Source organism: Pelophylax lessonae (genome assembly GCF_965119305.1).
Source record: "Pelophylax lessonae genome assembly, chromosome: 7".
NCBI classification, from domain to species: domain Eukaryota; kingdom Metazoa; phylum Chordata; class Amphibia; order Anura; family Ranidae; genus Pelophylax; species Pelophylax lessonae.
Window position 1 is genome coordinate 481,821 of NC_138774.1, and position 26,081 is coordinate 507,901.

At 50.9% G+C, this 26,081-nt stretch overlaps 1 protein-coding gene across 2 annotated transcripts in view; it reads right to left on the reverse strand.

The window, feature by feature from the left end:
* Positions 1 to 8,530: 8,530 nt before the first annotated feature.
* Positions 8,531 to 26,081, reverse strand: part of BRWD3 (bromodomain and WD repeat domain containing 3) — a 100,080-nt gene continuing 82,529 nt past the window's right edge. The window contains exons 33-40 of one of the 2 annotated variants that reach the window (XM_082263367.1): positions 24,598 to 24,679; positions 24,444 to 24,515; positions 20,840 to 20,980; positions 16,023 to 16,166; positions 15,593 to 15,759; positions 13,780 to 13,892; positions 13,294 to 13,443; positions 8,531 to 10,193 (exon numbers count right to left, since the gene is read on the reverse strand). In XM_082263367.1, the coding sequence (XP_082119493.1) occupies positions 9,409 to 10,193; positions 13,294 to 13,443; positions 13,780 to 13,892; positions 15,593 to 15,759; positions 16,023 to 16,166; positions 20,840 to 20,980; positions 24,444 to 24,515; positions 24,598 to 24,679 (1,654 nt within the window). In that variant the 3' untranslated portion in view covers positions 8,531 to 9,408. Of the gene's footprint in view, positions 10,194 to 13,293; positions 13,444 to 13,779; positions 13,893 to 15,592; positions 15,760 to 16,022; positions 16,176 to 20,839; positions 20,981 to 24,443; positions 24,516 to 24,597; positions 24,680 to 26,081 lie in introns of both variants that reach the window. The other variant, XM_082263366.1, reaches the window with a different exon arrangement.

The following is a 26,081-nucleotide window of genomic DNA, read 5'->3' on the forward strand; positions in this document are numbered from 1 at the left end:
GACAGAGGAGAACGTTCAGGGACAGAGGAGAACGTTCAGGGACAGAGGAGAACCTTCAGGGACAGAGGAGAACCTTCAGGGACAGAGGAGAACCTTCAGGGACAGAGGAGAACCTTCAGGGACAGAGGAGACTAAAGATGGAATCTGTATGCTCTGTGGTGGCCTCTCTCCATCTGGGGGATTTCCTGGCCTTCATAGGCATCAATGATGCGCATTTCCATGTCCCTATCTGTGCAAGGCACAAATGCGTAGTACGCTTTATAATAGAGGAGGATCACTACCAATTGGTTGCCCTTCCCTTTGGTGACCAAAAAAAGACCAGACCAGACTGGGGCAGACTAAAGCGAAGGATGACAATTTGGTAGTGATCCTCCTCAATTGCTAAGCACAGAAAGCGTTAGTGCCTTGCACAGATAGGGTCATGTGGGTACGCATCCTTTAGGTCTATGGAGGCAATGAAATCCCCCAGATAGAGGGAGGACACTACAGAATGGACATGTTCCATCTTGAATCTCTTCTGGACCTCAAGGCTCTCATCTGTACCTCAAGACTAAAGTTGAGAGTCCTGAGGTCCAGAAGCGGTTGAACCTCTTCCTTCTTTGGCAACATAAAATGATTGGAGTAGAAACCCTACAACCTCTTGGGGCCAAGGACCGGAGCAATAATGCCCTTCCCTCAAGATTCTTCCCGGTCTGTGTCTATTGAGGCCAGGAAATCCCCCAGATGGAGAGAGGCCACTACAGAGCGGACGGATTCCACCTTGAATTTTCCAGGTCCAGATTTAGTTAAACTCCTTCCTTCTTTGGCACCATAAACACATTGGACTAGGAACCCTACAACTTCTCAGGGCCGGGAAGCGGAGCAATCCCACCCTACGCTCAGGATTCTCGTTGGGCTGTGTCTTTCAATGAACTTTAAAGAATTTCAATTGCAAACAAAATTTAAAGTGAATATCCAGCCAAAACTTTATTTTTCAGTTATGGAGAGCGCAGGGGAGCAGAGGGGGAATCGCAGTGCCAGGGGCAACAATAAAAAAAAAAAAAAAAAACTGTTGGGGCTCCCCACCCCACCTTCCTATTCTTTGCTGTGTTTAGGTTGGAATTTTGTCACCATGAAAGGAAATGAGGGGAAATCGCTCCAATGGAGCCCTGAATGGCAGGAAAAAACCATACTGGCTGGACATTCCGGAAAATTCTTCATTTTTCCGTCTACGAAATTCCGAATATTACAGAAGACTGAAGAGATGTGAACTCTGCCGGCAATGACCCCCATTATTGTTACCAATATCTCCAATATTAATGAATAGATTTTTGGCTTCCTTCTGTACAAATAAAAAAAACAGCCGAATTCCAGCCAGGTGAAGGCAGTCCGACTCCACAGGGGAGAAGTTGGGTGGATAATAAATAGATTCATGGATAGAAGATCCATGGGAGTTGTGGTCATGGGACTGTAAACGTGTTCTTCTGGGTGAATATTGCTTTTCACTGCTTTTTATCAAGAAGGTGATGGGGGAGGGGATCCATGGATTGGTTAGGAGTGCAAAGTGAAAAGGAGTCCCCATGTATTGGAGGGGGCGCTGGAACCCCACAGTACCACTGAGTGTCCATAGGGCAGGGGCCAATGGAGTCACACAGTACTAATTAGAGCCTGTACAGCAGGGGGCGCTGGAACCACACAGTACCACTGAATGTCCATAGGGCAGGGGCCAATGGAGTCACACAGTACTACTTAGTGCCTGTACAGTAGGGGGCGCTGGAACCACACAGTACCACTGAATGTCCATAGGGCAGGGGCCAATGGAGTCACACAGTACTACTTAGTGCCTGTACAGTAGGGGGCGCTGGAACCACACAGTACCACTGAATGTCCATAGGGCAGGGGCCAATGGAGTCACACAGTACTACTCAGTGCCTGTACAGTAGGGGGCGCTGGAACCACACATTACTACTGAGTGTCCATAGGGCAGGGGCCAATGGAGTCACACAGTACTACTTAGTGCCTGTACAGTAGGGGGCGCTGGAACCACACATTACCACTGAGTGTCCATAGGGCAGGGGCCAATGGAGTCACACAGTACTAATTAGTGCCTGTACAGTAGGGGGCGCTGGAACCACACAGTACCACTGAGTGTCCATAGGGCAGGGGCCAATGGAGTCACACAGTACTACTTAGTGCCTGTACAGTAGGGGGCGCTGGAATCACAATGGACCACTGAGTGCCCATAGGGCAGGGGGCGCTGAAATCAAACAGTACTACTTTGTGTCTGTGCAGCAGGGGCCACTGGGTGCCCTACAGCAGGGGGCGCTGGAATCACACAGTGCCACTGAAAACTGTATTATTTCCATCTTTTACCCCCCAACTGTCAAACCAAGTGAACCCCGGCCTGGTAGTGGTTGGCCTGATAAAGCAAGGTTCTCTTATTTTGGATGAGGCTCAGATTGCAGCTGAAAAAAAAATATATATATATATATATATATATATATATCAGTTGGAGATTTAACCCCAAAAATCATTCATTTGAGGTGAACAGGTTAAATCACTGATTGACTTCTTACACCTTGAGAGCAGATACCCTTCCAGTGCTCTGCCAAGGAGTCTCACTCCTCCTGTTGTAAAATAAATAGGACCAGATAGGATTCCCTGCAATAGGAGGAAGGAGCTGGAAACTGCAGAGAGGCACGAGGGGTAATCAAACCTCCAACAACCACCCAAAACGGAAAAAATGAACTCTGGATGGACGAAGTACAAAAAGAAGGCAAATGGCACACACAGGAAATCCTCTCCATCTGTCCATCAGTTGGAGAAATAAACCAAAACACTTCTTGTCGGGTTTCTCATACACGGTTATCAGCGGAGTCCATTCCATGTACAACACAAGACATAAAATCCATCCTCACCCACAGAGCCCCGGCATGGTTCATAGTGGAGGCTGATTGGCCGGATATCACAGTATCTGTACATTATTGCTTCTGTCAGAGGACGATGGGCAGTAATCAGCTTCCATCGGGGCTTATTTACAATGATTGGCAAAAGCAGCTCTACACCCCCACTCGGGGTTTGTTCAAAATCCTTCCAATTTCACAACTTTGATGCAAAAAGTGTGAATAAAGTGGAGAGAAGACGACGAACCGGTAAAAACCGGGAAAAAAAAAAAAAGGCCAAAATGATTCCGCCACTCCCAGCACACCAATAGGAAAGGGGATTTTAGGTTTGGGGTGGAGTTGGCTATCCCAAAGGAAAGTCGGTGCTGAAATAGAGAGCACCGGGCCTCACAGATGGGAAAGAAATGATCCTAATAATCCAACGACAAGCCAACCAATGAGGCCGGCCAGTGACCATGATAGCCCGTCCTAGTCCCAAATAGTAGGACTTTGTCCAAGAAAGACTTCAAGTGGACCAACCAGATTCTGAACCATAATAGTCTGCTGTAAGAGGGTGGTCATGCTATTACTACTCTTCCAAATCACACCCCAGCCCCAAAACACACACTCCCACCAATCTGCCAAACACCCAACCCCAAACCACCCCCTGCTCTTAAAACTCTGCCAGATACCTGCCCGTACCACCCCTCCAAATACCCAACTCCTTCCTCCACCAATCTGCCAAACGTCCAACCCAAATCACCCCCCCCCCCGAAACCCACACTCCCACCAATCCGCCAAACACCCAAGCCCAAACCACCCCCCTGCTCTTAAAACTCTGCCAGATACCTGCCCATACCACCCCTCTAAATACCCAACTCCTTCACCAAACTGCCAAACGCCCAACCCAAATAACGCCCCCCCCCCCCCCCCCCGAAACCCACACTCCCACCAATCTGCCAAACATCCAACCCACCCCCCTGCTCTTGGCACTCTGCCAGATACCTGCCCGTACCACCCCTCCAAATACCCAACTCCTTCCTTCTTCACCAATCTGCCAAACGACCAACCCAAATCACCCCCCCCCCCCCCCGAAACCCACACTCCCACCAATCTGCCACACCCAACCCCAAACCACCCCCCTACTCTTGACACTCTGCCAGATACCTGCCCCGTACCACCCCTCCAAATACCCAACTTCTTCACCAATCTGCCTAACGACCAACCCAATTAACCCCCCCACACCCCACTCTCTCAACACTCTGCCAGATATCTGCTCTTACTACTCCTCCAGATACCCACAACTCATCCCCCACCTTCACCAATCTGTCAAATGCCCAACTCCAAACCACCCCCATCCCCACTCTCATCACTCTGCCAGATACCCAACTCACCCTCCCCTTCACCAATCTGTCAAATGCTCAACTCCAAACTACCCCCATCCCCACTCTCATCACTCTGCCAGATACCCAACTCATCCCCCACCTTCACCAATCTGTCAAATGCCCAACTCCAAACCACCCCCATCCCCACTCTCATCACTCTGCCAGATACCCAACTCACCCTCCCCTTCACCAATCTGTCAAATGCTCAACCCCAAACCACCCTCAATCTCATCACTCTGCCATATACCTTCTCTTACCATTCTTACAGATAAGCAACTCACCCCCCCCCCTCGCTTCCCCAATCTTTTAAATGCCCAACCCCACACCACCCCCAATCTCATCACTCTGCCATATACCTTCTCTTACTACTCTTCCAGATACCCAACTCACCCCGCCCCCCCTTCAACAATCTGACAAATGCCCGAACCAGCCCACACCTCCAATTTCAATGCCCTGCCAGATACCCAACTCACCCCGCCCCCTCCCCTTAACCTATCTGTCACATGCCCAACCCCAAACTGTCCCTGCACTCACAACATTTAGCCAGATACCTGCTCCTACCACTCTGCCAAACGCCTCACACACACACTCCACCCCCCCCACCCTTCTTTCCCCAGCCTGCAAGGCCTCCCCCAAAGGGGTAAAAAATATATATATATATATATAGAAATGTTTTATAGAAGGTTATGTGTATCCCATAAAAAACCAACCACCATCCAAGCATCTCCTCATCTGAAACGCTTATCCTCATCCTGCCCATCATCCAACCACTGGAGCGCCAACTCTGCCATCCACAGCTAATGAATTCTGTATCGGGCAGGAAACGGTACGACTCATTGTGGTTACATTGTGGCTGAAGACCAAAGTCCATCAGATTGGCACTTGCAGTTCACCGGAAGTTTATATTTGGAATATCCTGATAAGATCCCTAGAATTAAACTCTTTGAAAGAAAGTTCTACAACCCATTTCAGTACTGACACTCGGGATTTTCCCTCCATGACTGGACGAAACCTTGAAAAAGTAAAAATGTCCACAGAGATTCTCCTATCCAATTCATTATGAAAGGAGTCAAGGATAGGTTGTCTCATGACTTACACTCCAAAAAGGGAAGAGCATTCAAAGTTTCAGCATTTGCCGAGTTTATTAATCAATGATCTAGCTTCGTCCTGGCCTTCGTGGCCTATGCTCAATCCAAGTGTCCTAAATGGTACAGAGACTCGGAAGGCACAGGAATCACGGTACAGCACCCGCTGCCGACACGTGAACGGCAACGAGAGACGATGCGGCAATGTCTGAGAGCCCTTCAAAAACAAAACAAAAAAACGTAAATCTGGGTCCAATGGTAAAAAACAATTCATACTGGCCATCCACTCAGCAGTTTTCAGCAAATAAACTATAGGTCAAGGCAACTGACCCCCAAAAACATTTTTCGGCGGCGTGGAAAAAAGTGTCGGTAAGTTACTTTGATCTGTTTGATCATTTTAGCAAATGGAAACCCAAACTGCATGAAAAATGCTGGGCATGGCTCGCGGCAAGAAGAGAAATATGGGCAAAGTGTTTCGTTCTAAACCTAAGTCTATGTACATGTAAACATCAGAAAACGTCTTCTTTATTTATCGGTGCTAAAAGTTGGGTTGGTTTCAAAACACAGGAGAATGAAGGATCTGCAGGTCCTATTGAAGGTAATTTTGCTGGAATGCCAACTCACTTCAGAGGAATGTAACGCGAGCGTGGGCTGCTCTATATGGAGGGCAGTAAAGTCACATAAAAGCATTGATTATATGGAGGAAAAGACGGCAGCGAAGTGACCAGACAAAGGTGCACAAAGTGGCTGGAAATGCTTCAGGAAGCCCTTTCAAGTCAAACAATGAATAGAAGATTGTTAATAAGCACCATATGTTGGAGAAAAGCCTTAAGTACCGGAGGCACCGAGCCTTCTCCAGGCAGATGTACTTCAACATCTATCGAGCAGCAGGAAAAGACAATTCAATCTAAACAACGTATTGCAGAAGAACCGCGATGTGCAAACACCAGTCTGTTCAGGAACCTTCCAAGGGTCACACTAGAGCAAGGCTCCAATAAACTTTGGCCTGTCTGGAACCTTCCAAAAAGCCAACAATAGTGAGCCGTCAATAAATGCAGACCTGTCTGGGAACCATGTGAGGGTTGAGGATGAGCCACCAACTAACTCTGGCCTGGCTGGGAACTTTCTGAAAGCCCCATAAGACTGAGCCACTAGTAAACTCTGGCCTGTACAAGAACCTTCCAAAACCCCAGAAGAGCGATGCACCAATAAACTCCAACCTGTCTCGGAATCTTCAAAAAGTCCCACAAGAGTGAGCCACTAATGGCTTTTCCACTGCAAGTACCGGCTCGGCTCTACTCGGCCCTGCTTGGCCCGGTTTGCTTTTCCACTGCTGGTACCGCATGGTACGGTGTTGGAACGGTTCGGTACGGTATGGTTTGCTTTTCCACTAAAGTAGTACTAAAGTTAAGTGGGTGGGATAACAATGGGGTGGGTGGGATTCTCTGACCAATCAGTGGCTAGTAGTGACTGCATGCAAAGGATTGTGGGATATGGTACCGGGTATGGTACCTGTTGGAACCCACAATCGAGGTGGTACTGTTTTTGAGAGCCGTACCGTTCGGTTCCATGCAGTGGAAAAGCGCCGCCGTACTGTACCGTACCGTTCCTACACTATACCATGCAGTACCAGCAGTGGAAAAGCACAAAAGCGAGCTGAACCATTCGGTTCCATGCAGTGGAAAAGCGCCATAATAAACTAAGGACTGTCCCGGAAATATCTGGGGGTTCCCACAAGAATGGCTCACCAATTAACTCTGGCCTTTCTGGGAAACTTCTGAAAATTGCATAAGACTGAGCCTCCAAAAAACTATAGCCTGTCCAGGAACTTTCTGAGGGTCCCACAAGAGGGAGCCACCAATAAACTAAGGCCTGTTCCAGAACTATCTAAGGGTCCCACAAGAGTGGCTCACCATCCAACTCTGGCTCGTCTAGGAACCTTATGAGAGTCCAAAAGGACTGAGCCTCAAATAAACTCCAGCCTTTCTTTCTGAGGGTCCCACAAGAGTGAGCTGCCAATAAACTAAGGCCTGTCCTGGGATTATGGGAGGGTTCTCACAAGAGTAGCTCACCAATTATTTCTGGCCTGTCTGGGAATCTTCTGAAAGTCCCATAAGACTTAACCTCCAATAAACCTCAGCCTGTCCAGGAACTTTCTGAGGGTCCCACAAGAGTGAGCTGCCAATAACTCCGGCCTGTCTGAAAACCTTCTAAAAGTCCCCAAGATTGAGCCACCAATAAACTCTGGCCTGTTCAGGAACCTTCTGAAGGTCCAACAAGGGCCAAACACCAGCTGTAAAATCTCCAGCCTAACCAGGAATTTTCAAAGGGTCCCTACAAGACTGAGCCTCCAATAAACTCCAGCCTGTCCAGGAACTTTCTGAGGGTCCCACTAAAGCGTGCCACCAATAACTCCAGCCTATCCAGGAACCTTCTGAAAGTACTACAAGAGCAAGCTGCCAATAAACTCTGACCTGTCTGGGAATCTTCTGAAGTTCCCCCAAAAGGGAGCCACCAATAAGCTAAGGCCTTTCTGGAACCATTTAGGGTTTCCCACATGAGTGGCTCACCAATTAATTCTGCCCTGTCCAGGAACCTTCTGAAAGTCTCATAAGACTGGTCCTCCAAAAAATTCTAGCCTGTCCAGGAACGTTCTGTGGGTCCCACAAGCAGGTCAAGCCGCCAATAAACTTTGACCTGTATAGAAACTTTCTGAAGGTCCAAAAAGAGAGAGCTGCCAATAACCTGGAACCTTCCAAGGGTCCCGAAAGAGCGAGCCGTCAAACTCCTCTGTCCGTATTTACAGAGAATTGACCGACTTTACTCTGAACTCAGAGACGAGATTCCAAGCTGCATCATCTCTACATATAGAATATGTTAAAGCCTCTGAGAAGAGCACCAGGCTTTTGTTGTTCTATGAATATCCCTGCGAAGAGGACAATATATGGAACTGGCAAATAATAAAAATACAATAAATATTAATATGACTAAACTACGTCCTTCACAAGCATCTCCAGAGTGCAAACACAGAAGTAAACCCAGTGCAGTGCATCGCATGTGATCCCCATATGGAAGATGCAAAGTTACCGGCACTCCAGATAAAGGCGGATCATTTATTGTGAAGTCAGACCAACATTTCGGAGCCTTGAGGGTCACTTCCTCAGGGTTGCCTTAAGGACGTGAGCCTGCTGGCCTTCACAATGAATGCTGGTGACTATGTATCTTCTCTCTCTGGTTCCGCCATGGCACCATGGCTGGAGAGCACCCAATATCCGAAGGATCGAGTACCGCCAGGAGCACGGCTTCATTTTTGGACTTGACCCTGATATCAGACATGCTTTGGGCGGCACATGACCGCCAGAATGGGCACAAACGCAGGAATGCTGCTCACCGCCCGTGTCCACTAACACTTCCGAGGTAGTTAGAGGCCGCAACTCAAAATGGCTGTGAACTGGAGGAAAACTGGATTGGCAGATTCTGTTTGAGTATGATGTGGGGGAGGGGGCGATTAACAAAGGCACAAATACTATTTACTGTTAAAACGACAGGAGAGAGACATGAATAGAATCCCAGCTGCCATAACACCACATGGAACAAAGCAGCGGGAAAAGTAACATTTGGCATCCGAGGTTCGGCGTCACGGAGATCCCCAAGATTTAGAAAGTGTAAACACATTTGCAGCTGCCATCAGGGTTGGTATCTTGTGCAAAAAAATATCATTCTCTGTACTCCAAGCGTCACAAAACCGTATAAAATTCTCTATAAAAAGGTGCTTAACTCTATATTACACACACAAAAGCTATCACCATAAAAAAGGTGTCCATATCACTGGTATGGAAAGCGGCACCTTATACCATAGTGTTGTGGCTGCGGAGTCCGGGGACACCCTATAAATAAGGACGACCCTTAGAAAATGCAACTGGATAATACTTTGAGCGATTGCATTGAAAAAAATAAAAGGAAAGAAGCACCACCGTAAAGAGCAAAAATGTCCTAAGGAGATCCACCGAGGAATTTGTTCCGGTGAAATCCCTGCAGCTGATAGACCCTTTAAAATATTAATGGCCGCCCATGGTGTCACCCGTTCCATCCCATCAGATGGCTGACTCTGGCTTTCTCCGTCATCTTCCGCACCCGCCCCGACCTGGATGTACCGAGGTTCAACGGATCATCGAACTGCAGCAGAACCTCGTGGTCGATGTCCGAGTCGTCGTCGTTGTACAGCACAGTCCTTCGGCCTTGGTTCCTGGTGTTGATGCGGCGCTTTTTTCTTTCCAGCTCTACAAAATCGCTTTCTGCACCGTCGTCCGCCTCGTCCTCGTCGCCGGCGTCCTCGTCGGATATCTTTACTGCTGGGCTCTGCGGGGTTTTGCTCATGCCTCGTCCTCGGCCTCTACCTCGTCCTTTCTTGGCTTCTACCCCTCTTAAACTGTAACCTTTAGCCCTGCCCCTTCCCCGCCCCCTTCCACGTCCTCGCCCTTTTCTTTTGGGATTCTTGTCACCGGTGGTGTCTGGAAGTTTGCGCTTAAGTTTAGTCCGCGCCACTTTGGTGTAATCGTGATCGCCGTCTACGTAGTCCTGGTCGGATTTGATGGAGGAATCGGAGTCAGAACTGCAGTCAGACTCACTCTTAGAACTTGAGCTGGACTCCAAGTCTCTTACTGAAGGGGGTTGGGGGGGTTTGTTTGCATCTTTGTCTTTCTCAGCTTTATCATCATCATCGTCATCATCATTATCATTATCCTGCATCTTCTCTTGTGGTTCTGCCACGCTTTCATCATCTGAGGAACTCAGCACTCTTCTTCTGGCTTTTGGGGTTTCTCCTTCATTCCCGTTCACAAGAGGACCATTGGTGTGTTCCACTGGGAGACAAAGAAATTCTCTGGTTAAATCCAGAAGACAAAACAGAATGTCTTACAAATACAATGCTAGAGGGAAGGGGGTCAATTCATGCAATCCAAAATCTTTTACCTGCATAAGGAAGACTGCGTCACTCTCCCACCCCATTTGGATCATCTTAAGTACATAGTTGGTAAGGCTGAATAAAAACACCAGTCTACCCAGTTAAATCTGAGTGAGTGTCACTACCAATTTCCATATCCCTGTACAGTGCATTCACTCCCTGCTGACACCATCAACTGTGGAAGGGAGCTCTACATCCTCACCGCTCTAAAGCTAAACAGCCCCTTGCATAGTTTAAGATCGAACTACCTCTCGTCCAACTTCATTGAGTGGCTGTGTGTCTTCTTTAGAGGGGGAATAAGTTTAATGTTTGTAGTTGTTCCTTATAACAGAGGTCCTCCAGTCCCCTTATCACCACTAATGATGCCTCCTCGTAAGTTGTCTCCTGCCTGAAGACCCAACCAAATACCTACCGTCCCTGTAGACCCAACCAAGTACCTACCGTCCCTGTAGACACAACCAAGTACCTACCGTCCCTGTAGACACAACCAAGTATCTACCGTCCCTGTAGACCCAAACCAAGTACCTACCGTCCCTGTATACCCAACCAAGTACCTACCGTTCCTGTAGACCCAACCAAGTATCTACCGTCCCTGTAGACCCAACCAAGTACCTACCGTCCCTGTAGACCCAACCAAGTATCTACCGTCCCTGTAGACCCAAACCAAGTACCTACCGTCCCTGTATACCCAACCAAGTACCTACCGTTCCTGTAGACCCAACCAAGTACCTACCGTCCCTGTAGACCCAACCAAGTACCTACCGTCCCTGTAGACCCAACCAAGTACCTACAGTCCCTGTAGACCCAACCAAGTACCTACCGTCCCTGTAGACCCAACCAAGTACCTACCGTCCTTGAAGACCCAACCAATTACCTACCGTCCCTGTAGACCCAACCAAGTACCTACAGTCCCTGTAGACCCAACCAAGTACCTACCGTCCCTGTAGACCCAACCAAGTACCTACCGTCCCTAAAGACCCAACCGAGTACCTACCGTCCCTGTCGACCCAACCAAGTACCTACCGTCCTTGTAGACCCAACCAAGTACCTACCGTCCCTGTCGACCCAACCTTAGCAAAATCCAGATACACCACATTCACAGGTCTCTCCCTATCTAGCTCACCTCCTTGTAGAATGTTAACAGAACATGTTAACTTTCCTCTCATGAAGTCCAACTGAATACCTCCCAATCTCAAGGTCCAACTAAGAACCTGCCCTCCCACAGGCCTAACCAAGTACCTCCCCTGCTCAAAGGCCCAGCTAACTACTTCCCTTCTTCACAGGCCAAATTAAGTACCTTCCTTTACTGTAGGCCCAACCAAGTACCTCCCCTCTTCACAGGTCCAATTAGTTACCTGACCTCCTCCTTAAAGGTCAAACTAAGAAGCTCCCTTCAACATGAACGCAACTAAGTACCTCTCCTCCTCACAGTCCCAGATCAGTACCTCCTCGCCTCCTCAAATCTAAGAACCTCCCTTTCCCATGGGCTCAGCTTATTTGCTCTCCTCCACAAAGGTCCAACTAAGAACCGCCAGTCCCAATAGGCCCAACTAAGTACTTTTTATTTTAACATGCCCAACTTTGAACACTCCTCCTTCAAAGGTCAAACGAAATCTGAACACAACTAAGTACATCCCCTCATTCACAGGCCCTAATAAGAAACCCCCATCCAAAAAAGGTTTAATTAGGAATCTCCCCCCTCCATCGGCTCTACCAAGTTCCTCCACTCCTCAAAGGTCCAGCTAAGAACCTCCTGTCCTCATTGGCTCAGGCCAAGTTAATACCTCTTCTCCTTAAATGTCCAAGTAGGTACCTCCACATAGGCTCTACTAAGTTCATCCCCTTCTCAAAAGATGCAACCAAGAACCTTGAGTCCCCATAGGCCCACCTAAATATCTCTCAATCTCACAGGCCCAGGTAAGTACCTCTCCTTCCCTCCCCAAAGGTCCAACTAAGATCCTCCCCTACTCAAAGGTCCCCAGTAAGTACATTTCCTCCCATAGGCCCAACTAAGTACCTCCCCTTATCACAGGTCCAAATAAGTACCCCCCTCCCCCCCCTTTAAAGGTACAACTAAGTACTTTTACTCTCTGAAGGCCTCCCCTCCATACACAACCCCAAAGGTATCCCCCTTTCTAAATAAACCCAACTAAGTACCTCACCTCCACATTGAGCTAACTACCTCCCTTTTTCACAGGTCCCACTAAATCGCCCCATCTATTCTTCAAGTGTCCAGCTATATATTCTCCTTCCCTGATGGTCTTCCCTCCACACAGGCCCAAAAAAGTACCTCCCTTCCTAAAAACCCCAACTAAGTATCTCGCCTCCTCAATGGTCCATTTAAGTATCTCTCCTCCCCACAGCTCCCAGTAAGTACCTTCCCTCTTGGTACCTGCCATCCCTTTAAGTGCAACTAAGGACCACTCCTTCTCATAGGTCCAACTAAGTGCCCCCCCCCCCCCACCCGACAATCCCCTTCTCAAAGGTCCAACCAAGAACTCTCCCTCTCTGAAGGCCTTTCCCTCCCCACAGGCCAAGCCATGTACCTTCCCTCCCCACCAGCCCAACAAAGTACCTCCCCTCTACAAAGTTTCAATCAAGGACCATTTCTCCACAAAGACCCAACCAAATACCTCTTCTCTCCACATGCCCAGTAACCCACCTTTCCATCAGCCCAATTAAGTATCCCCCCCCCCTTCCAGTAGGCCCAACCAAGGTCCTCTTCCTCTCTACATGCCCAAACAAGGACCCCCCCCCCCTCCTCACAGGCCAATCTAAGTACCTTCTCCTCCCTTCTCTCTTCACAGGCCCAACCAATTACCCCCTTCCCATAGACCCGGCTATGCACCACCTCTTCCCTCCCCATCAGCTGAGAAGCCATTCCTTCTGCAAGCCTGATTCCATCTCTCAGCTTGTATGTAACCAGTCATGGACATTGGAAATGATGGAGGCGGCTTTCAATGCGATAGATCTAGCAGTAGAGGGGTTCCGGTCATTACCCTTCACAGGGGAGGGTCTGCTTTTCGTACTGCTCGCTGGTTCCGGCTCCGAGTCGTTCTTGTTTTGTTCGTTGGATCCGGAAGATGACGGCTGCTTCTCCATTTCCTCACCAGCGGAGAGGTTGTCGGGTTCAGCCGGAGAATCGGACACTAAAGAGAGAAGAGGGTGAAGGAGGTCATTGTGAAGAGGGTAAAGGAGGTCATTGTGAAGAGGGTAAAGGAGGTCATTGTGAAGAGGGTAAAGGAGGTCATTGTGAAGAAGCCTACAAGCTGCACAATGCTCACCCATACATGCAGAGAATTTCATTGCAGCTTCAATCTGAGGTCTCTAAATGTAGGGGAAACCCCAACAACCAACTTCTTTTATTTACTTCTCCTTAGGTTCTAAAAATCCCACTGACTGAATCTGGAATCCTGGAGGTTGGTTTGGAGCTTTCATTAGACGTTATTTAGGTAGACGTAACATGGAGTCAGTGCTGTACTTACTGTCAGACGAGGAGGAGGAGGAGCAAGAGGAAGAAGAGGAGGAGCTCCGGGAGAGAGGAAGGGTGGAGTTCGGATTCACTTTCTGGGGCGTTCTCCTGGGTTTTGGCTTTGGACTAGAAAAGAAGAAATTCATTAATTGTGGCAGAAAAATGAACGACCAATCAGAGAGCAAACATAGAAAGAAGAAGAGCCGATCTGTCTGCGGGTGGCTGCAAAACGCGTAGAGGACGAGTCGCTGATAAACACTCCCATCATCAGCTTCAAGGGGGGAAACAACAGCTACAATCCCAATTACTGGTTAGGAGGTGTCAGACCCCAAAATTATATTAACCCCTTCCACGTGTCTGACACCCTCACAGGCTCAGGATGTTTAACCAATCCGGTTCCTGCTGGATCAGGTGATGGACGTCTCACATCTATGGATAGCTTTATATTGGGGTCTCCAAACTTCTCCGTACGAGGGCCACACTGTCATTTACAGAAATATGGGGACTGATATAATGATAAGAAATCATTTCACATCAGAAGCCACTCCCCCTTCTATCAGAAGCCACCCCCCTTATTTCAAAGGCCACCACCCTCTATATCAAAGGCCACCCCCTCCTTTTATCACAAGCCCTCCCATCACATCAGAAGCCTCCCCATCACATCACAAGTCCCCTATCCCTTACAAGCCTCCCCATCACATCTGAAGCTACCCCCCTTATTTCAAAGGCCACCACCCCTTATATCAGAGGCCACCCCTCCTTTTATCACAAGCCCCCCATCACATGAGAAGACTCCCAGCACATCAGAGACCCCTCCCTATTATATCAGAAGCCTCCCCATCACATCACAAGCCACCCGTCACTTTAGAAGCCCCCCATCACATCACAACCCCTCCCCCCATGACATCAGAAGCCACCTCTCTTATATCCAAACTCCCCATCACAACAGAAGCCTCCCCATCACATCACAAGCTCCCCCCATAAATTTAAAAGCCCCCCCCCCTCTAATCACATCACAAGCCTCCCCATCACATTAGAAGCCCCCCCCCCCATTCATATCAGAAGTCTCCCCATCACATCACCAGCCTCCCTATCACATAAGAAGCCCCCCATCATATTAGACACCCTCCACCACATCACAAGCCCCCCCCCCCATCACGTCAGAAGCCCCTCCCCATCACATCAGAAGCCTCCCCATCATATCACAAGCCCCCCCATCACATCAGAAGCTTTCCCATCACATCAGAACCCCTCCCCCCCATTACATCAGAAGCCCCTCCCATCACATCAGTAGCCTCTCCATCACATCAAACCCCCCCCTCATCACATCAGAAGCCCCTCATCACATAAGAGCCCCCCTTTCATTTAGAAGCCCCCAATCACTTCAGAGTCCCGCTTTCGCATCAGAAGCCCCCCCTCCTCATCACATCAGAAGCCTCCCCCTCAAATCAGAACCCCCCCCCAATCACATCAGAAGCCCTCCCCAATCACATCAGAAGCCCCACCCCCCCCACCCATTATATCAGAAGCCTCCCTATCACTTCAGAGTCCCCCCCATATACATCAGAAGCCTCCCTCAATCACATCAGAAGCCCCCCAAATGCATTAGAAGCTCCTCCCCCATCACATCAGAAGCCCCTCTTAACATCGTAAACCTCCACCCCCATCACTTCAAAGTCCCCCCTTACAGTCAGTGCACCAATACTGAGCCGGAGGATATGTCACTGGCGCTAGCTGTGGACCAGATGTGGCCCCCGGGCCGTAGTTTGGAGACCCTGGCTTTAAACCCCTCACAATCTGTGTGCGAAGGTTTCCCAGCGTCTCACCTCAACCCCCGGCTGCTGGACCTGGAGCTGCTGCTGCTGCTGTGGATCCTCTTCCGGTAGCGCTGCCTCTTACGTTGCTGTAGCTGCATAGCCAGCCGGTAGTCGGAGATGATGTCTTTGATGTACGCATCGCACAGAGCCGATAATCGCAGCGTCATGCTGTAGATCTGAGGACAGAACATGAAGGAAGAGATTCAGACCAAACTGAAGGGACCAGAGGGAACAATATGGAGGCGGAGCCGTATAATCTGAATGGGATAAGGTTTCATTTTCTGTAGCTTTAAACAAGCTGTTCGATTTTAGAAGGCTTTTAGCAAGCTTCAAGCAGTGCTGAATCCTAAAGGCCTACAACCATGGAAGGTACAAGGCTGGAGGCCTTCAACAATGAGCGTTACGTCTCCCGTACTTCCTGAGGTGTTCCTCCTCTTACCCTGGACTTCTTGTTAGGAGTGTAAGCTTTGGAGTTACTGAAGATCAGCCGGACGTCTCGGGAAAATTCCAGGGGGTCGCTGTAGTTGCCGCCTTCCAATGTGGCCTTTACAGTGCTGAAGTCCATTGGGGTCTCTATTATGTCCTGATAATCCTGTAGACGAGGACAGGAGAGAACTTAGAGAAACACCAGGAAATTTCAACACACGGTGCAGCAAATTCCAAGACACGGTGCACAACATGTAACTGAACACTTCAAAAGCTTGCTAACACAGCTCTCCCCAGAAAGTGTAAGATGCCCCGTGCTAAGAAACCTAATGTGTCCAGGGCCCCTGAGGAAGTCTAATGTACCCAGCACTCCCCAGGAAGTCTACTGTGTATACAGCCCTGAGGAAGTCTAATGTGTCCAGAGCCCCTGAAGAAGTCTAATGTACCCAGCACTCCCCAAGAAGTCTGTGTCCAGCGCTCCCCAGAAAGTCTAATTTGCCCAGAGCCCCCCAGGAAGTCTAATGTGCCCAGGAATCCCCAGCAAGTATAATGTGCCCAGGAATCCCCAGCAAGTATAATGTGCCCAGGGCTCCCCAGCAAGTCTAATGTGTCCAAAGTTCCTGAAGAAGTTTAATGTACCCAGCACTCCACAGGAAGTCTACTGTGTATAGAGCCCTGAGGAAGTCTAATGTGTCCAGCGCTCCCCAGAAAGTCTAATTTGCCCAGAGCCCCCTAAGAAGTCTAATGTGCCCAGGGCTCCCCAGCAAGTATAATGTGCCCAGGGCTCCCCAGCAAGTCTAATGTGCCCAGGGCTCCCCAGCAAGTCTAATGTGCCCAGGGCTCCCCAGCAAGTCTAATGTGCCCAGGGCTCCCCAGCAAGTTTATTGAGTCCAGATCTCCCCAGCAAGTTTAATGAGTCCAGATCTCCCCACCAAGTCTAATGTGCCCAGCGCTCCCCAGCAAGTCTAATGTGCCCAGCACTCCCCAGCAAGTCTAATGTGTCCAGCGTTCCCAAGGAAGTCTAATGTGCCCAGAGCCCGAGGAAGTCTAATGTGCCCAGCGCTCCCCAGCAAGTCTAATGTGTCCAAAGCTCCTGAAGAAGTTTAATGTACCCAGCACTCCACAGGAAGTCTACTGTGTATAGAGCCCTGAGGAAGTCTAATGTGCCCAGCGCTCCCCAGCAAGTCTAATGTGTCCAAAGCTCCTGAAGAAGTTTAATGTACCCAGCACTCCACAGGAAGTCTACTGTGTATAGAGCCCTGAGGAAGTCTAATGTGTCCAGCGCTCCCCAGAAAGTCTAATTTGCCCAGAGCCCCCTAAGAAGTCTAATGTGCCCAGGGCTCCCCAGCAAGTCTAATGTGCCCAGGGCTCCCCAGCAAGTCTAATGTGCCCAGGGCTCCCCAGCAAGTCTAATGTGCCCAGGGTTCCCCAGCAAGTCTAATGTGCCCAGTGCTCCCCAGCAAGTCTAATGTGCCCAGAGCTACCCAGCAAGTCTAATGTGCCCAGAGCTACCCAGCAAGTCTAATGTGCCCAGAGCTACCCAGCAAGTCTAATGTGCCCAGAGCTCCCCAGCAAGTCTAATGTGCCCAGCGCTCCCCAGCAAATCTAATGTGCCCAGAGCTCCCCAGCAAGACTAATGTGCCCAGATCTCCCCAGAAAGTCTAATGTGCCCAGGGCTCCCCAGCAAGACTAATGTGCCCAGATCTCCCCAGAAAGCAGAGATGTATAGTAACGAAGTAGAACTACTTAAGTACTGTACTTAAGTACCGAAATGCGGTATCTGTACTTTCCTAAAGTAGAATTTTTTTCTCCTACTTCTACTTTTACTTCACTACATTTTTTCGATGATTTCGATACTTCTACTCAAGTATTTTTTTTTTGTGCTGCATAGTTACTCGTTACTTTAAAAAAAATTACCACTGCCAGAACAGTAGATGGCAGGTTGCATAAAGCTCAAAAAAATGTGTATAATGTAATTTGTAAATCAGCGCATACGAAAATAAAGGCTGTGTATAATAAAAGCTGCTATACCAAATCTTTCCAATAAAAAGAAAATATGAAACAAACAAATAAAATGGTGCTACAGCGCTTAAAGTGCATCAAGAAACTACTAACAAACACAGGTTAATCATTTGAATAAATCATTTGAAATAATAAAAAACAATATGATGTTCAAACTTTTGACTTCTTTCTTTAATAACTACATAACACAGTACTTGTACTTCTACTTTCAGTACTTGAGTAGAATTTTTTTTTCAAAACTACTGGTACTTTTTACTTTTAGTACTTAAGTAGCAAATTTTTTGAAAAAACTACTTGCAATACTTAAGTAAAAAAAATGTTGAATACTTTAGTACTTCTACTTAAGTAACTTTTTCTGCGAGCACTTCCACTTCTACTCAAGTAACATTTTGATCGAGCACTTGTACTTTTACTCAAGTAGAAATTTAGAGTACTTTATACAAGTCTGCCAGAAAGTCTAATGTGCCCAGGGCTCCTCAGCAAGTCTAATGTGCCCAGGGCTCCCCAGCAAATCGAATGTGTCCAGCGCTCCCCAGCAAGTCCAATGTGCCCAGAGCCCCTGAGGAAGTCTATCGAATGTGCTCAGCGCTCCCCAGTAAGTCTAAGGTGGCCAGCGCTCCCCAGGAAATCTAATGTGCCCAGCGCTCCCCAGGAAATCGAATGTGCCCAGCGCTCCCCAGGAAGTGTAATGTGCCCAGTGTTCCCCAGGAAGTCTAATGTGTCAGAGACCCTGAGGAAGTGTAATGTGCCCAGTGCTCCCGAGGAAGTCTAATGTGCTTAGTGCTCCCCAGGAAGTCTAATGTGTCCAGTGCTTCCCAGGAAGTTGAATATATCTAGCGCTCCCCGGGAAGTCTAATGTACACAACGCTCCTCAGGAAACCTAATATGTCCAGTGCTCCCCAGGAAGTCTAACATGTCCAGTGCTCCCTAGGAAGTCTAATATGTCCAGTGCTCCCCGGGAAGTCTAATATGTCCAGTGCTCCCCAGGAAGTCTAATGTACACAACGCTCCTCGGGAAACCTAATATGTTCAGTGCTCCCCAGCAAGTCTGTGCCTAGTGCTCCCCAGCAAGTCTAATGTGCTTAGCGCTCCCCAGCAAGTCGAATGTGTCCGTGTCCAGCGCTCCCAAGGAAGTCTGTGTCCAGCGCTCCCCAGGAAGTCTAAGGTGCCCAGCGCTTCCTAGGAAGTATAAGGTGCCCAACGCTCCCCAGGAAGTCTAATGCCTCGTTTCCACTGAGCGGAACGGTTCGGGTCGGTACAGTTTGGAAGGGTTAGAATGGTCCGGTCTATTCAGGTGAGCGTTTCCACTGCAAGTCGGGCCACCAGGGACCATGCAGGGTTTACACCAAATGAGGTGTTTGTTTTGCTTTTTCATTTGATGGGAGCATTGAAGTTTTCCTGTCCGCCAATCAGTGGAATCTATCGTGTGACGCCAGTAGCTCCGCCCTAACCGTACCGTACCATTTCCTATGGCCCTACATTTGAAGCAGGACCAGGAATGGTGGGGTTTGGTTCGGTTGTATGGGCCACTTTCATAATGGAAACACTCAAATTAGCGTACCGTACCGAACTGACCCGAACCGATCCGCTCAGTGGAAACGAGGCATAAGGTGCCCAGCGCTCCCCAGGAAGTCTAAGGTGCCCAGCGCTCCCCAGGAAGTCTAAGGTGCCCAGCGCTCCCCAGGAAGTCTAAGGTGCCCAGCGCTCCCCAGGAAGTCTATGTCCAGCGTTCCCCAGGAAGTCTAATGTGCTTAGCACTCCCCAGCAATTCTAATGTGTCCAGAGCCCCTGAGGAAATCTAATGTGCCCAGCGCTCCACATGAAGACAAATGTGTCCAGAGCCCCTGAGGAAGTCTAACGTGTCCAGAGCCCCTGAGGAAGTCTAACGTGTCCAGAGCCCCTGAGGAAGTCTAACGTGTCCAGAGCCCCTGAGGAAGTCTAACGTGTCCAGAGCCCCTGAGGAAGTCTAACGTGTCCAGAGCCCCTGAGGAAGTCTAATGTGTCCAGCGCTTCCCAGGAAGTCTAATGTGCCCAGCGCTCCCCAGGAAGTCTAATGTGCCCAGCGCTCCCCAGGAAGTCTAATGTGTCCAGCGCTCCCAGGAAGTCTAATGTGTCCAGAGCCCCTGAGGAAGTCTAATGTGCCCAGCGCTCCACAGGAAGACAAATGTGTCCAGTGCCCCTGGGGAACTCTAATGTGACCAGTGCTCCCCAGAAAGTATAATGTGGCCATTGTCTCCCCCTGCTGTCAGTCAAATCCTGTGAGGGGAGAGCAGGGGTGGGGAAGGGCCGAGCTGCGCTCTGTTTATGTACAGACAAGGTCATTCTCTCTCGCTTTGTCAATTGTGTAAAAAAGTGGGGCAAACAAATCCTAATGCCCCATCCACATAAGTTACCCTTCTACCCCCCTGGATAAAGGTTTAGAGATACACTTTTGTAGCAGTAGTAGTTAATAAAAATCCCATAGGAAGTGCGTTGTACTTCAGTAGGCAGCTCCACCGAACGAATCTCTGAAATTACAAAAAGGAACACTTGGGGGTGCCAGCTAAGTGCAGCAGCAATGGGTTCATGAGTCAAAAGGAAAATGCTATTTCTGTGAGTTTTGCTGCACTTAGCTGGCGCCCCCTTGTGTTCCTTTTTATTCGCTATTATTGACGGTTTTGGGCACTTCTTTGTGGCACCTCATGTTCCCCATTCACTTCATATCCCCATCCTGCTGTGTTCTGACCCATTAGAGAGGTCTCTCTGTACTCCACCCTAAACAGACCCGGAATTGCGCCCTTTGCAGGCCCCCACCATGACCGCACTCACTGGGTAGGACACTCGATTGACGGGTTGTCGGAAGGGCTCAGAGTCCTCACGTTCGTAGATCAGGTCCAGGAGCTCCTTACATTTGTCCTTCCATGAGTCGGGATTGGAGCGCAGGAGATCCCGCTTGGTGCGGCGCGTCACCTAAGAGATAATATAGACGGTTATTAGTTTATTGTCTGTCCCTCCCCCGTTATTAGGAGCTCAGCGGGAGCTTATAGAGAGACGCAGCGGTACAATCTCCGACCGATGAGTCAGGGGATGGTTGCCATGGCGCTAACACCCCCTCCCCCCCTTGTGCCTCTACAGGACGCTGGCTACAGAAAAGAGAGGCCGGCTGCAGGAGACCCGAGAGCGTCCAATTCTAAAAGGAGATCAGGGAGCATGCTGGGGGATCTGCCTCGTCCTATTGAACCAGTTATTACCCACAATCCACTTTTATGGCTGCCGTGTCTTCAACCCCCCCCCGTCTTGCACAATGGTACCGGCTCCTGGACTGTAACGGCTTCCTCTGATTTCACTGCACACTGTGAGCTTCTCACAATATACATTAGAAGCTGCAGCCAGTCAGATCCAGCCTTTCCTGATTGGAGGACGTCCAGCATCATATAGCCCAGGGGTAGGCAATCTTCGGGCCTTTTAGCGAAGATCAAGTGTAGTATCTGTTCTTATCAGTGAACCAGTGGGGGCGCTGTGCCGTCATCTGACCTGGCCAAGGTTGGGTGGTGGCTAAGCAAACCTGCTGAGTGATGGGGACCTGGAAGGTTCGTATCGGCAGGAAACCACTGAGTGCCCATAGGTCATCGGGGGCCGGGGGTAAATTCTCCCTGGGAAAGCTGGAATGGTCCATTACCTCCTGATTTGAGAGGTCTCCCTGGTCTGGCCATGGTCTGGGAAGGCAGAGAGTCTGCGGGGTGTCTGTGCCCCCTGGGGGCCATGGTCTGGGAAGGCAGAGAGTCCGCGGGGTGTCTGTGCCCCCTGGGGGCCATGGTCTGGGAAGGCAGAGAGTCCGTGGGGTGTCTATGCCCCCTGGGGGCCATGGTCTGGGAAGGCAGAGAGTCTGCGGGGTGTCTGTGCCCCCTGGGGGCCATGGTCTGGGAAGGCAGAGAGTCCGTGGGGTGTCTGTGCCCCCTGGGGGCCATGGTCTGGGAAGGCAGAGAGTCCGTGGGGTGTCTGTGCCCCCTGGGGGCCATGGTCTGGGAAGGCAGAGAGTCCGTGGGGTGTCTGTGCCTCCTGGGGGCCATGGTCTGGGAAGGCAGAGAGTCCGTGGGGTGTCTGTGCCTCCTGGGGGCCATGGTCTGGGAAGGCAGAGAGTCCGTGGGGTGTCTGTGCCCCCTGGGGGCCATGGTATGGAAAGGCAGAGAGTCTGCGGGGTGTCTGTGCCCCCTGGGGGCCATGGTCTGGGAAGGCAGGGAGTCCGCAGGGTGTCTGTGCCCCCTGGGAGTGGTTCCCCCGGAGGTGCTCTTAGTAACACTCGGGTGTTGGCCTCCCAATGTGTGAACCCGCGTATTGTCACCAAACACTTTTTCTGCACTGTGCCTTTTAGCTAAAGTCCGGGGCAATGATTGTTCCCAGGCCTCAGGGCCCGGACGCTGCACCATGCAAGGCCACTTATTTCTTTCTCCCACGTTTTGTCACTTTCACTTGTGTGTGTTTTTACTCACTAAGATGGAGGGTGGGAGTCCTCAGACTTGCCCTGAAGTCTAGGAGGGGGGGGGGGGGATGTGTGGCCCTCAGGCGTGTGTGCGTGTTCACATGCACCTTTCTTTGTTTTAGGATTTGCACCACTGCACATTAAAAAAAAGAAAAAAGGGAGGAGGCAATCTTGACACTGCAGCCATACTGAAACTGCAACTCCCATCATCCCCCTTCTCTCTGGAGTCATGCCAATGGCTCTCAGTCTCGCAATGCATCTTGGGACTTGTAGTTCCGCAACAGCGTTGAGTGTTGAGGTTGTCAACCCTGGATCTAGTCCTTTCCTCCCCCAGCCTGACTGTCCCTGGCCCCGCCCCTTTCATTCATTGGATTTCAGTTCTTTCAATCATGGAGGCTCGTCATTTCCTGTGGGCGTTACCTATGCAAATACAGCCTGCTTGGGAACACCCACTTCTCCAGACTGACACCCACCAATCTAGGCATTTTGAATGATATTTGCATATTGCAGATTGCACAACTAAAACTGCACCACCCACAAACCAGCAGGGAGGAGCATGGACCTCTAAAGGGATGCCAGGGGTGTTGTGGTGGGGGGGGGGGTGATGGTAGCAGGAGGTGGGGGGGGGGGGGTGTGATGGTAGCAGGAGGTGGGGGGGGTGTGATAGTAGCAGGGGGGGGGTGATGGTAGCAGGAGGTGGGGGGGTGGGGTGTGATAGTAGCAGGGGGGGGGGGGTGATGGTAGCAGGAGGTGGGGGGGGGGGTGTGATAGTAGCAGGGGGGGGTGATGGTAGCAGGGGGTGGGAGTGATGGTAGCAGAGGGGGTGGGTGGTGATGGTAGCAGGAGGTGGGGGGGGGGGGGTGATGGTAGCAGGGGGGGGGGGGGGGGGGTGATGGTAGCAGGGGGGGTGGGGGGTCATGGTAGCAGGGGGGGGTTAGTGATGGTAGCAGGGGGGGTGGGTGGGGTGATGGTAGCAGGGGGGTGGGGGGGTTGGTGATGGTAGCGGGGGGGTGGGTGGGTGGGGTGATGGTAGCGGGGGGTGGGTGGGTGGGGTGATGGTAGCGGGAGGGGTGATGGTAGCAGGGAGGTGGGTGGGTGGGGTGATGGTAGCAGAGGGGGTGAGGGGGTGGGGTGAAGGTAGCAGGGGGGGTTGGGGGGATGATGGTAGAAGAGGGGGTGAGGGGGGTGGGTGAGGTGATGGTAGCAGGGGGAGTGGGTGGGGTGATGGTAGCAGAGGGGGGTGGGGTGATGGTAGCAGGGGGGTGGGGGTGATGGTAGCGGGGGGGTGGGGGGTGATGGTAGCAGGGGGGTGGGGTGATGGTAGCAGAGGGGGGTGGGGTGATGGTAGCAGGGGGGTGGGGGGGTGATGGTAGCAGGGGGGTGGGGTGATGGTAGCGGGGGGGTTGGGGGTGATGGTAGCAGGGGGGTGGGGTGATGGTAGCAGAGGGGGTGGAGGGGGGAATGATGGTAGCAGAGGGGGTGGGGGGGATGGGGGTGGGGTGATGGTGGCGGGGGGGTGGGGGGGATGGGGGGTGGGGTGATGGTAGCAGAGGGGGTGGGGGTGTGGGGTGATGGTAGCAGAGGGGGTGGGGGTGTGGGGTGATGGTAGCACGGGGGGTGGGGGGGATGGGGGTGGGGTGATGGTAGCAGGGGGGGGTGGTAGCGGGGGGGGGGTAATGGTAGCAGGGGGTGGGGTGATGGTAGCAGAGGGGGTGGAGGGGGGAATGATGGTAGCAGAGGGGGTGGGGGTGTGGGGTGATGGTAGCAGGGGGGGGTGGTAGCGGGGGGGGTGATGGTAGCAGGGGGTGGGGTGATGGTAGCAGAGGGGGTGGAGGGGGGAATGATGGTAGCAGAGGGGGTGGGGGGGTGTGGGGTGATGGTAGCGGGGGGGGGGGGTAGCACTGGGGTCACTCATAGCAGCACACAGACATAGATAAGGAAATGCGCTCTCACCAGAGGTTTGCTGACTGTCTGCCCTGCAGATGTCCCCGGTCCGTCCGATTCCATTTCCACAGCCGCTCCCTGCTTCATGAAGGGGGAAGACAAAACATGTAACACACGAGACACAGGAAGTGGATTTCATTGGCTAGTACAGAAGACATCTCACCTCCTCTTCCTCCTCCTCCTCCCCGGCATCCTCAGATTTGATCTGATTGTAGATCTCTAAGATATCTGTGCAATCCTCGTCCCTGCAAGCACAGCGCACACACGGGTCAGTAGTGCTGATCTGAAGGCGGTTTGTGATACAACGGGGGCGTGTGATTGGCCAGAATATACCAACCGCAGACCGCCGCACCGAATTCCGCACCGAATTCCACCGCAAAGATCAGAAAATAATTCCCAACCCATCCCTGGACTCCGCCTTCCCGTCATTTCCCTCCCCATCCCCCGATCACATGCCATCGCCTGTGCGCTTCATTCTGAAGTAGCGGTGATGCTGCAGTGGGAGGAGCCAGGCAGCTCAGGCTCTGGTCAGTCCCGCCCATTGTGACACACCTACTGCGGCTGGCTGAGCATTGCGCTACCATGCAGACATAGATAGGTGACTATACATAGAAGATCAGCCGCAATCCCACCAACCGCTACCCTTCCCCCGCACGATGGGACCTGTAGTTGGTTCCAGCGGCGCCCCCACTCTGCACCGATAGCTCCTCCCACTCTGCACCGATAGCTCCTCCCTATGTCCGGGACATAGCTGTCATAGCAATGACAATACGATGGTAGGTGTAATAAACACAATATTATCTTTGTAACGTTTAGAGGGGCAAAAAGTAATTCCCCCGATACGGAAATGATCCTGGAGCCCCCCTTTAATTTCACCCTCCTAGAACCACACCCCTCCTGTCCTCCCCTATAGGCGGGATTTTAGACTTCATATTCATAACTACTTGGGTTATACTGCCACCTTCAGGTGAATGGACACAGGAAAAAAAACTAAAAGGAATAACCACCCCCCCCCCCCCCAACTTGCTGTTGAATTTGGACACCGACAGATCCACATTCGGCATTTACCCCCGCAGACAGATCACCTTTGGGGGAAGGGCCAACTCCCCCAGATTTAGTGATTGACATCTGAGAAATTCCACCAGCCAAATTTCCATGTTGGGAACACGAAAAGCTGAACGGGGGACGGAATGTGAAATTCTACCCAAGAAAAGGCCAAATCCACCTCTTTCTGAGCAGCAGATCGTCCTGTCCTACCTTAATGGCTGGTGTATGCCCCTGGCATGGCATTGTCTGCCTGCACCCCGACAGGAAGACCACCAAGGCAGACAGACCAGTGTAGGGATCTGCCTGCACCCCGACAGGAAGACCACCAAGGCAGACAGGTCAGTGTAGGGATCTGCCTGCACCCCGACAGGAAGACCACCAAGGCAGACAGACCAGTGTAGGGATCTGCCTGCACCCCGACAGGAAGACCACCAAGGCAGACAGACCAGTGTAGGGGACCCCCTGATGAAGCAAAGCAATCAATGACCGGGAAGCCTCCATCCTGAATTTCTTTACCCTCAGGAGTTTGCTGAGAACCTGAACTGGCCAGATGTCGAAGTCTGGCTTAGGAACTGTAAAGAAGTTGTAATAGAAGCCCAG